General features: G+C 46.7%; 1 protein-coding gene across 1 annotated transcript in view; it reads right to left on the reverse strand.

The window, feature by feature from the left end:
* The window catches only part of ETNK1 (ethanolamine kinase 1), a 44435-nt gene extending 36590 nt beyond the window's left edge, over positions 1 to 7845 (reverse strand). Inside the window, exon 1 of the mRNA XM_084765854.1 lies at positions 7462 to 7845. Within this exon, the coding sequence (XP_084621980.1) occupies positions 7462 to 7617 (156 nt within the window). The 5' untranslated portion in view covers positions 7618 to 7845. The remainder of the gene's footprint in view (positions 1 to 7461) is intronic.
* Positions 7846 to 12739: the final 4894 nt, after the last annotated feature.

The raw sequence follows: 12739 nt of genomic DNA on the forward strand, positions 1-12739 counted from the left end.
CTCCAACTCCTGGCCTCTGCTTCAGGTGTGTTGGGATTAAAAGCATGCACCACCACGCCTGGCAGATAATGCATCTTTTACGTGATCAAATGTTTACAGCTACCATACATGAAAAGGCAAAGGACTGGTAAGATGGCTGTGCTGCTCCTGTGGTCACCACTAGAGGGAGGGAGAGAGGAGGTGCTGCTCCTGTGGTCACCACTAGAGGGAGTGGGGTATGGTGAAGACAGAAAGTAAGTGAAGTTCAGTCGCTGGAACTATTTCTTGCAGGGGCTTGGGGCTACACAAGTACAACTGTTTCAAGAATTCCTCTCAAACTAATTTTTGAAAAGGAATCTTGCTGTGTTGCCAAGGCAGGCTTTGGATTCCTGAACTCAAACACCCTCCCATCTTCCTGGGGAGCTAACCCTACAGGGGAGCGTAACCATGTGCTAAGCTTATTTTTAATGGCATGAAGGCAGGCAGGAACAACCTGCTACAACATATACTTTTATGTAAATCTAGAACAAGCCTCACAGGACAATGCCTTAGTATTGTGTGACATTTCCTGATGCACCTTTCTTTGTACGTGTGTGAGTATTCACACGGATGCGGGCACACAAAGAGGCTCAAGTTCAACAGAGGGAGCACTCCTTCCTCTTACGGTGTTTCTCGAGCACTCCTCCCTCTCATTAATGGTGCTCCTCGAGCACTCCTCCCTCTCATTAACGGTGCTCCTCGAGCTCTCCTCCCTCTTATTAACGATGCTCCTCGAGCTCTCCTCCCTCTTATTAACGGTGCTCCTCGAGCTCTCCTCCCTCTTATTAATGGTGCTCCTTGAGCACTCCTTCCTCTTATTAACTGACTCTTTCTCTCAATTGAGCTGGCCATATAGGTGGTCTAGCTGGCTTCTTGCCCCAGGAACTCATCTCTAACCTTCTGATTGCTGGGATTACAGGCATGTGCACTCATCATCTCTATTAAGAACTGGGGTCAAAACTCCAGTGCCCAAGTTACACAGCCAATGCTTTACCCAAGAGTGTTACCTACTGAGCCATTTCCCCAGCAATGATGCATCTTATTCTCTCTTCTTAATTTGTTTTTTTAAAATGTGGATAGGTGTTTTGCCTGCTTTTTAAGTCTGCACACGTGTGCCTTGTGCTCCTGGGAGGCCAGAAGACAAGTGTCAGATCCCCTGGGTCTAGAGCTACAAACTGCTGGGAGGTACAAGTATAGGTAGGTACTGGGAGCCCAGGGCTCTGAAAACTCAACAAGTGCTCCTAACAGCCAAGCCATCTCTCTAACGCCTCTAATCCTATCTCACCGTAACTCATCTTCTCAAAAGCCGTCCCTATAATTATCTGTGTGTGCGCATATAAAAGTCACAGACCAGTTTGCAGGAGTCAGGACTCAAACTCACCAGCTGCAGAGCTCAGCAGTTAAGAGCTGCCCTTCAGGGAACTAGCGTTTTATTCCCAGAACCTGCACACAGCCCCAGGGGATCCAATGCCATCTTCTGCCCTCCATGGGTGCCTGTACACGCGGCATACACACACGACATGCACACGAGTAAAATAAAGCTTGCTTAGCCCACAGTATCTACTTGACATTCTATTAGTGTACAGTCGCCGTCGGGTTCAGCACCCACCCCCCCACCCCCCGCCCCCGGTAGTTGTTTATTCCCCAGTTCACATTTACCCTAAAAGAGTCACAGTGCCACAGTGTGGAGGAGGTACGGAGGCCCCTGTACTCACAGCTAAGTAGCAGAACCTGGAATGCTGACCTCGGAGGCTGTTCCTTCAAAGGCAGAGCTGCATAACCGTTATCCGCCCAGAAGGCTGGGAGCTGACAGTTAATAGCCTGGTGGCCTTGGCTCTATATGGCCAGAGAGCACACCAGGTCCTCCCTGACACTTATTGTAAGCTTTTTCTTGTCAATCTTTACAAAGGGTGTCACATGTAGTCAGTCATCTATAGAACCCATCTTTATGAAAGGCATCACATGTACTTTACAGTGTCTCGGTACAGTGACGTCTGATCTTTGCTTAGCTCACTTTCTACTTTATTGTGCACACAGGATTGAGTTAATTATCACCAGGACATTTTTCTCCAATTTGTGCTGTGCTTAAATAAGACAAACATAAGCCACCCACGGCGAGACTCCCAGGGTCTCATAACTCTTAGATACAATTCATCTATGGTCATGCATGGTAAGACTCTGGGGATCACCGTGCCCTGAAGCCTCAAATGGTAGCATGTGATTTGAGAGGCACCTACACTAAGATGGACAAAGGTGATGCCAGCTTCACAAGGAATAAGGAAAAACCTACCAACACTCAGACAGTTTTCTATTAAGCTAAAACTCTCAGGTTTTAGGTAAAGTATCATGCTAGTCTGGTGACAAATGCTTCGCATACAGAGGTGTGCATGCTATTAGGGACACAGTTAACCCAGGGGCACACCCCACTCCCGTGGTTTACTTTTGAACAGTGGTGTTTTTCCACAAAGGGTTTCTCTCTGTAGCCCTGGCTGTCCTTGAGCTTGCTCTGTAGACCAGCTAGCCTTGAACTCAAACCTACTTGCCTCCACTCCCCACTGGATTAAAGATGTGAGCCAGCTGCACAGCTGGTATTTTACTTTAAAACCATAAAAACTTCTCAACTACTGTTTCTTTGCATTGTAACGTGACAGTCTCTTAATGTCAGAAAATATTCCACCTGCTTGCAAACATTCACTGCTTTCCTGCCGTGCCCTTATTAAACAGGAGACTACCTCCCTAGTGACCTCGAGTTCCTCAATGCCCAAAACCATCACTACCACTACTCTGCCCGAAGTACTTCCAGCCTAGCTTAACTGTTTGGGTAAAATCCTTCTTCCTTGTCTAGAGTCAAAAGAGCTGAGGAGTTCGGGGTAGCTCAAAGCAGTGTTTGTCTACCACACAAGAATCTATGACTCTGTCTCTAACACCCAGCCCTCCACGGCCACAAAACCCCACAAGGGCTTCCACTTCTATGAATCTTCTCCCCTTGGGCTCCAGTTCACAGCACAAAAGAACCCAGCTGAAAATTAATATTATCCCTAATTTAGATACATTATCAAGTACTGAATTTTAGGCACTTAGGCCTTTAATCTTTTCATGGCACTGGGGGCAAAAAGAACAGAGCACATATTGGGCAAGTACTCTCCTCTTAAGCTACATCCTGGGCCCTGAAACATGATTCCCTCTGTTCGCCCTCCCATTTACCAGTGACAGTAGTGGGAGATGAGACAGTCTTCACTAGTTGTAGGAATTGTTTTCATTTCCCTGAGCACTTCCTCAGACACACAGCACTGCCTATGTTGTTGTCTTCTGGGTTTCTTTTTGGGGTTTTGGGTTTTTTGTTTGTTTGTTTTGTGAGTGGGGGGGGGGGTCTTATCCTGCAATCCAAACCAACATGGAAGTCAAAATCCTACCACCGAGAACTCCTATTCGCTCTCCAAACATTTTATTTTTATAAAGATTAAAATATTTGCCAATGGCCAGCATGGTAGTGCACACCATTCATCCCCACACTAGGGATACTGAGACAATCTGATCAAGGCCATCCGAAGTCTAGGAGAGCCAGGGACACACAGAAAAAGCCTGCCCATGATTACAAAGCCACTTCTTTCCACCACAGCAGTGATGGCTCCCAGAAGAGGAAATTCGTTAAGCCAAATCACAGGTGTTAATATCTGAAAAGTAACTAGCAATTAAGGCCCCTAACCACAGTTAAATCACAATAAGACACATGGATGGGTTTTTTTTTTAAATCAATTAAAATATGAGATCTTTCAAACATTTCATGGGTTTGGTAGCAGTTAAATACCACATAACCTCGCCCACTCGTGTGAATTTTTTCCTAAGACATCAAAATCAAAAGACTAGGAAATAGACAACTGCACTTAAGTGAAGGTAGAAAAATGAGCAAGGAAAAAGAAAGATGAGTAAATGGAAAAATAATACAATGAAACCACAATTTTGTATGGTGGAATTACAAACCTGGCTTATGCTTAAAAACCAAAGCGATTTCAAACACATGCAGAGCTATGAACGAGGCTGGGGTGGAGCTAGCGCACAGCACTTGCCTGGTGTGCGGCACTGGGGAAATGCAGGCGTGTGCTATAGGAGCAGTACACACCTAAATGGTTTTGTGCTATCTTTGCATGTGAAAAAATCTGAAAACTCATCCAGAAGCCATTACATTACATTTTCCGATTTGTCTCTGGCTGGGATGTTCAAAGAGCAGAAGTTTTGGATTCAGGTCCTGTACTGCATGTGCTCAGCAGCCCACTGTCAGGAGCAAGCTCTTATTTCACCCTCACAGGCCTCAGGGGTTGGTAACTGTTTATTGGATCCATTTCACAGCTACGGATAATGAAGTGTGGAAAGATTAAGGGATTTGACCAGAGCTGGGCAGTAGTGCCGCACCCCTTTAATCCCAGCACATGGAAGGCAGAGGCAGGTGAATCGCTGTGAGTCTGAAGACAGCGTGGTCCATAGAACTAGCTCTAGGACAGCCAAGGGTACACAAAGAAACCTTGTCTCAAAAAAGAAAGAAAAGAAAAGAGAGGAGGAGGGAGGGGAGAGGGGGGGCCTTAATTTGAGCAGAAGGCAGGCTTTGCAGCCCACACCTGTAATACCAGCATTTGGATGGCTAAGGGAGGACTGGCTGTCAGTTCTGGTCTAGCCCAAGCTACAACGAGGGAAACTGTCTCAAAAACAAAAAGAACAGAGCTTGGGCAGTAAAACAAAGCTAATAAAGTGCAGGGCACAGACCCAAACCCCACTCCACTCTCTACCTTCAGTAATGGCCAGCTACTGAAAACACTGAATGGACTCAGGGTACCAACATCCAAGCAAGTTTCCTGAGATCCTACAACACACACCGATGTTTGGTTTGGTTTTGGTGTGTGTGGGGAGGGGGTGGGAGGGGGGTTAAAGAGGGGCACACACAACTACATTCTTTTTTTCTTTTTCCTCTTTTTTCTGTTTTTTTGAGATAGGGTTTCTCTGTGTAATGGCCTTGGCTGTCCTGGACTTGCTGTGTAGATCAAGCTGGCCTAGAACTCACTAACATCGCCCACCTCTGCCTCCTGACGGTACCACCACGTGGCACAACTACATTCTTATGTGTAAGGGCAAATACATGCGCAGGCATAATGCAAATGTGCGCCTATGGAGGCCCAGAGTTGCCTATCCCAAGCTTTATTACATACTAAAGCAGGGTCTCTCTCTGTACCCTGAGCGGCATGGCTCTTGCTTGCTCTAGGACCTGAACCCCCTGTTCTGCTTCTCGAGTGCTGGAAGAGATGTTAATTGTGTAACTTCTGTAACAAAGATGGTCCTCCTAGCCCATCAAGTCTTTGCCATCACATCCTTATCTACTGTGGACCCCAAGCTAAGGAAGAATTTACAGAGCAGCATGGTAACACTGACGCACAGACAAAGTCTTACGGCAACTGAATCAGCCTTTTCAAAGGGAAAAAGGAAATTTAGGCTGGGCATGGTTACTTGTGATCCCATTGGTGGGGAGGCTGACAGGAAGAGCTAAGAAAATGACAACAGAGGAAAAATAAGTCTCTTTGATCCTTTACACCTAACTATCCCCCAAAACATAGATACATCAAAAATCCACATTCAAACGAGGGGGATGCTACCTAAGAAAAGGAGTTACGAAATAGCAAATGTGTTCGAGAGAGCTCAGAGCAGCCTTTTTCTGAGCCACAGCAGTTTTTAAGACATTAATCTTGCACAGGCCCGGCCTCCCTGCCTCAATCATAACACACGCACGCGGCCTTTCTAGGTCAAGGGGCAGTAATTCCTAAGATAAGCCCCTCCCAGACCTGTCACTTACACAGGCTCAGCCTCATTCACTGGGACACCCATTTGCAATCCTTGTGTGTCTCCCTCACAGGACAGTTGGAGAACATGAGGTAGAGGGGTTTTTTTAGAACAAGGCAGTATGAGACAAAAAAACATTTGGTTAAGTCTCCAAACTTTTCTACCTATCCAGAAATCTAATTTTAAAACCTCGTAAAACCCTTCCTTCTCATGTTTTTTTGCTTCCAGCCAAAACAAAAAAAAAAAAAAAACCAAGCTTCAAACTTTAAGTCGCTGCTAAAAAAACAACACAGATGGGATGCCAGCACTGGAACTTACCAGGAAACAGCACTGCTTTTAATTAGTAAGGTATTTTCCAGAAATAAATTTTAAAACCCTCTCAAACAAGCAAGTTACTACATATTACAGTAACAGTCTAACATGAGGGCTACAGACGTAGTAGCTCAGTGGTAGAGTACTTGCCTAGGATTCAAAACAGCCTTTCCCAGCACTGAAAAAACAAAAAAAAAAAAACAAAAAAAAAAACAAAAAAAACCACATACACAAATAAACATGTTTCCATTTGAAAAGCATATCCTTGAAGAAAATGTAAATTTTTTCCAAATCATACATAAAAATCATTTTGAACCATTTCCTACATACTTAGCCAACAGGCACGCCTCACATTTGAAAGCCTTTTGTCTAACAAGTTTCTTCCCCAAAACATATGGGTTCCTTTAATCTGCTCAGAACACTTCTAGCAAGAACCGAAACTAAAATTCATGAAAGCCCCAAGTGTCAGGAACTTCTCTGGGACCTAGACACTACTCATGTTTTAATAATATTTTTAAAAAAATATAACAACAAAAAAATTAAATTCATAAACCTTGCATAAATCCCACAACGTACTGGAGTCATCAAAATGAGGTAGACGACTTGGACTGCCCAAATAAATGTTCCTCCATGACTGTTCAAATCTAAAACAAGCCCCAGCCGTTAAAAGAAAAAAAAAAAATACTAATTTGTTTTGTTTGTTTGTGCAAGGAAAAAGGAAGTTCATCTCAGTAGTTCCTAAAGGTGTGCGCTCAAAAACTAAAACCAATCACAAGTCAATACTGGGTATGCTTGCAAGTGCTTTTTTTTTTTTTTAATCCTACATTTTCGGGGTTTTTCTCCTCCTGAGAATTTCTGTCTTTAAATACACTGACTGATTCACAAAAATATTCCCAGGCCACTGCTCACTCTAACCTAGGGCATTAATTCTTCTAGGGCTTTACAATTGTAGAAACACCAACTCAAGCTTTCAAATAACGCACAGCGTTCCCTAGCATCCTGGAGTGGGCAGCAGGTCCCTCAGTTATTCCGCTCTGGAATGGAGTTCTCCCGGGGCTCAGAGGATGTGGGAAGATCCCAGGCTGGATAAGACGGGGATGGGAGGGAAGCGCTGGGGAGGGAGGGCTGCGCCGTGGGGACCGCGGGAGGCGGATGGGCTGCGGGGTCTGGGGAGGAGAGGAAGGAGCCCTCGAGCATGACAAGGGCCGCGGCAGCCATCCTCCCGGAGCCTCTCTCTCTCGGGGGGCCGGGCAGGCGTCGCTGGCGCGGCGGCTTCTGGAAGGAAACGCGCCGTCCGCCCGGCCTCACCTGCAGGGTCACCTCGCGGGGGTCCCAGTGCGGCCGCAGGTGCCGCAGCAGGCTCAGGGCGCCGTCGCGGCAGCGCTGCTCCTCCTGGTCCTGCACCGTCACGTCGAGCTTCGGCACCTCGGGCGAGCCGGGCGGGACGTGGATGTAATTGGCCATGGCCCAGGCGACGGCGGACACGACCACGACGACCACGGCGACGGCGACCACGAGCGCGGCGGGCGCCGGCAGGCTGCTGGACCCTTCCGTCCCGGGGCGCCCTCGGCGGAGGGCTGCGGCCGCTCGGACGCACGGGCGGGCGGCGGGGGCGACGGGGCGACGGGACCTGGTGCGCAGTGCAGCGACGCGGAGGCTCGGCCGCTCTCGGGAAGATGCCTCGGTGCGCTCGACCACCGGCAGCCGCGGAGCATGCCGGGACTGGCCTGACGCTGGCGTCACGCTGTGGGTGGAGCCTCGGCTGCGTCAGGCGGCCAGCGGGGTGGCGAACCCCGCGGCACAATGGGCGGGCCGCGGGGCTCTCGGGGATTGAGGTCGAGGGAGAGCGCACCGCTAGGCGCTCGGATACTGTGAGGCCAGCGGGGCTCCTGCACCCGAAGGAGTCCGAGTGGTGCCGAGCCCTGCCGGGGCTCTAACGAGCCTTGCCGAACTCTGCCGAGTCCAGCTGGAGCACTGTCGAGCTTTGCCGAGCCCTGCCGGGGCTCTAACGAGCCTTGCCCGAACCCTACCGGAGACCTACGGAATTCTGCCGAGCTTTGCCGAGCCCTGTCGAACCCCGCTGACGCGCCTTGGAGGGCTGCCCAGCGCTGTCATGCGTTAATAAAGCGTCACCTTTCTGGATTATTAGGGTCGTGGGCTCTGCTCACTTAGGGCTGAGGTTCTTAGGGGACGCAGAAGGCACGTCCTGAAATAACCCTAAACTGGGCCACCATGCGGCTAAGCTTGATTAATTTAGTGGTCTTTTTCCTGAAGCTGTGTACATGGAACCCACATTCTGGGTTTAGCAACCAAATTACCTGTGGCGCTACATAGAGATCACACTATTTGGGACAACTTTAGGTAAAATAAGAGTAACGACGACAATGGTGTGATGATATACATCTGTTATCCTAACTCTAAGGCGGCTAACCCTGGAGGGCTGCCTTGAGCTCAAAGCCAGCCTGGACTACACAGTGAACTCCAGGTCTGCCAGAGTTACTTAGTCATCAACCGATGGCTAATAGGGTAAGACGACTGCAAAACTTATTTTAACGGTCAGATAATTGACCGTTGCTGAGAATTATGCTAAGCCTGTAAAAACAAGGTAGAGACTAAGAGGGAGATGAAGAGGAAAGAAAAACAGACTGCAATAGGGCGAAGCCACAGCGGGCCCTGGGACTCGCGGGGCTGCGTGAAACCTCCAGTATCTATCATAAGGGCTCTGCTCGCTGCCTGTTAGAAGAGTATTGGAAATTGGATCATCTACAAGTATTTGGTCTGCCCTATTGCTTTCCTTTTGTGACGGAGACAATGGAAGTTTGACCTTGGCTTCTGGCCTTCCTGGGGCTGAGGACAAAGTGAACACATTTATTAATGTTTGGTTAAAATGTGTTATTACCTATTAGCATACATTTATATTCTAATTGTTCTGAATGAGCCTACCTACCTTTGTTAAGTCACCAATAATAATCATGATAAGCTGCCGAAACTAAAAAGGGGGAGAGGGGTCCCATTTTTGCAACATAGTAAGTTTATTGAACATTTTTCAGACTTAGGTTTTGGTTCCAGCCCAGGCTGGTCTACAGACTGAGTTCCAAGACAACCAAGGCTACACAGGGAAAAGGAAAAGAAAGAAAGAAAGAAAGAAAGAAAGAAAGAAAGAAAGAAAGAAAGAAAGAAAGAAAAGAAAAAAAGACAGAAAGAAAGTAACAGTAGGAAATCTATACATGTCTGAGAATTAGGATTAACAGTGACTTTTTAGCTGCAAGGAATCAAAAGGAGGACCCATGGGGGGAAATATTAATCAAAAGCACAATTTATGAGAGGAAATATGTTAAGTTGTTCTTCATTACAATGAAAAAATCTTACCCCACGAATCTCATTAAGAATAAAAAGGCAAAAAGAAAAAAATAAAATAAAAAGAATGAAAAGACAAGCCTCAGAATAAGAGGAAAGATGTACAAAACATACATCTAGTGAAAGACATCTCCAAATACACTGTGCACTCATAAGACTCCATAGATGGCCAAGAGCAGGCTGCAGGGATAGAACATTTACTTAGCATATGTGGAGCCATGGGTTCGATTCTCAATGTCCCAGCCAATGCCAGGAAAACAAACCCATTCCCCCAATTGATCTCTCTCTCTCTCTCTCTCTCTCTCTCTCTCTCTCTCTCTCTCTCTCTCTCTCTCTTTCTCTCTCATCCCTCCCTCCCTCTTTCCCTCTCTCAATCTGAAGAGGAATTCTCACAAGGCAGCTCTAACTGGCCTGGAATTCACTAGGTAGACCAAGCTAGCATGGAACTCAGAGATCCACGTGCCTTTGGCTCCTGATCTCTGAGATAAAAACCGTGTGACACCACACCTAGGGAAACCTCATTCTTTAGTGTGTGCAGAGGATCATAGCAAAGACCTACCAAGAGGATCCACAGACTGCAAGCAAGACAGGCAACATCTTAAGTCACTAAGGACTTTAAACAACAGTGAGATATGGCTAAAATTCAAGACTGAAAACACCAAATGCTGGTGGGACCGGAGCATGAGTCCGTGAACAGCAGGGTTTGATACTTTACCTAGATGAGTCGGAAAATTATGTCCACATAACCAGATTATGAATGTTTATAGAGCCTATATGCTTAAGTTGCAAAGCAACCAAGATGCCCTTCGGTAGTGAACTTTTAAAAACTGGGCTACAGCCATGAAATAAAACTGTGGATCTGCAAACTGTTCATGTCACTGTCTTTTCATTCTAGTTGGCTTGGTTTGGGGTTTGGGTTTTTTTTTCCCCTCACAGTTTCTGCCTACTTGTCTCCTGGTTGCACCTCCTCCGCTCATCAGGAGGGTCTTACACAAAGCTTGTTCCCAGAGGCTGCTCCGGTTGCTTCCACGCTACTGAAACCTGTGAGGGTTGGTTGGTTCTGTTTGTTGGAGACATAATCTTAGGATGTGGCCCTAGCTGAGAGGGCTGATCTTTGACTTGCAGCTAGCCTCCTGCCTCTGCTTCCCATCGGACCTGGTTTGTTCTGGGTTTTTACTATCTGCACACCTCAACACTTCTGTAAATGATCACAGAGTCAGTGTGTTCACCTCTTCTGGCTTTACCTTTTGTATTAGAAAGTTGGCCCCGGGAGAAAAAAGGTACAGCTTATCTATTGCCACATCTCCATGGCTTAAAATAGTAGCTGTGACATAAATGATGCTAATCAGCTGTAAGCCACGCTAGTAAGTTCTTGACGCTCTGCCAGCCCTCTGTAAGAACAGCCTCCGCCACAGCTTGCACCGCCAAGTCCCCACAGGTTACTGAGAATGGTATCAGTGGCTAGCTCATCTTTGGGCTAGTCTCAGTTCCAGTGTGTCAGTAAGACTATGTAGCACCTTGTGACAAATACCTAAAGGACATAAGACAGTTGTCAAGACACATGTTGTTAGGGAGCATCCACTGTGAGTGGTATGTATGGTGGTGGTGGTGGTGGTGGTGATGATGGTGGTGGTGGTGGTGATGGTGGTGATGGTGGTGATGGTGGTGGTGGTGGTAGTGGTGGTGGTGATGGTGGTGGTGGTGGTAGTGGTGGTGGTGTTTTGGTAGTGGTATCCAGAGCAAACTCAGGAGCATCCTAGGCATCTTGGCCTTATCTCTTAGTTTAAATTGTTTTCCTACATTATATTTATTTTTTGAGGGAAGAGTGATTGGAGCAGAGGTGCCTGCCCTTGTGGATTCTGGGAATTAAATGCCCTTTACAAAGGCTGCTGCCAATGCCTTTCACTGCTGAACCATATTGCTGGCCTCCATTTCTTTCTTTTACACATGTTAAAACATCTTTTAAAATCTGCTTTGTGACACCCACATTGTACTGTTAAGTCATAACAATTATGCCACAGACAAAAGATGAAGGAGAGCATTTATAGCTAGTTATGTAATGAGCATTCTGTATGAAGGGACAAATGGATGGCCGAGCACAAACCCAGAGGTTCAAGTGATAAATATTTTAATTATGATGGAGTTCAATTTCATTCCCAGAGTAACAACAGAAAGCACCTACTGAAGAATATATTCTGCAAAATCAAATTATACAGGCACGCCTAACAGCCTGTACATCTACCCAATTGAAAACATGTTTAATTGGTTATTACCCAGAGGACTCCAAATCAACATGCCACAGAGGTGCTCACACAGCTATGTTTACTGCTAAGCTCACCTCAGTACTAACGGTGAGCCAACCCAGATGGGCATCAAAAGTGGAGGATGTCTGTGAGCTCAAGAAGGAGCCTGGTGACACTGTGTGTTCCAGGGCAGCCAGAGCTGCACAGTGAGACCCTGTCTCAAAAGAACCAAGGAGGGGAAAAATGTAAAAGTCACACGGATGAGGAAAATGTGGTGATATACACAACCCATGTTGTTTAACTCCAGTGAAAAAGTGAAATTGTAATATATGTAGGGAAATAGAACTGGAAGTCATTGTGTTAAGCAAAATAAGCCAGAATGACAAAGACGTAGTCTCCATATATTCTCTCTCTCTCTCTCTCTCTCTCTCTCTCTCTCTCTCTCTCTCTCTCTCTCTCTCTCTCGTGTTAAAACTACAGAAGAGATCATGAGAGGGAAGAAAAGGTAAGGGGAGGAAAAGGAGAGAGAGTAATGGGATTCATATGACATCAACGCAAAAATGGGACTGAGGGAGGAAAGGAAGGGGCCATGACCACAGGATGGGGAGTGGAGGAGGGGAACAAAGTAGAACAAGGAAATTTAAAGGAACAGAAAACATTCTTAAAATAAAACCATTCCCGTACACCTAAGAGAAAATTAAAGTAACTCAAAACATCCTGCAGTACCAAGCGTTCAGTGAGAAACAAAAGCAAAGGAAAGGAAGAAGCCTTAGCGAAACAAAGCTGCACCTGCCCTGCTAAAGGAAGACCGTCCGAGGCAGCTGGAAGCCCAACCTAAACAGACCCAGCGACTGACTGGCTGCTGGGCGTGCACACTGAGAGGAGTTTATGACGCTTCGCTGTAGGGCAGGTCGCGCAGGTCCCAGCTTCAGGGGACGAGTCTACTTCTCCTTATCAGATCGCCCTCTAAGAGAAGGGCGTCTGCC

Source organism: Acomys minous (assembly GCF_964271855.1).
Source record: "Acomys minous genome assembly, chromosome: 17".
NCBI lineage: Eukaryota > Metazoa > Chordata > Mammalia > Rodentia > Muridae > Acomys > Acomys minous.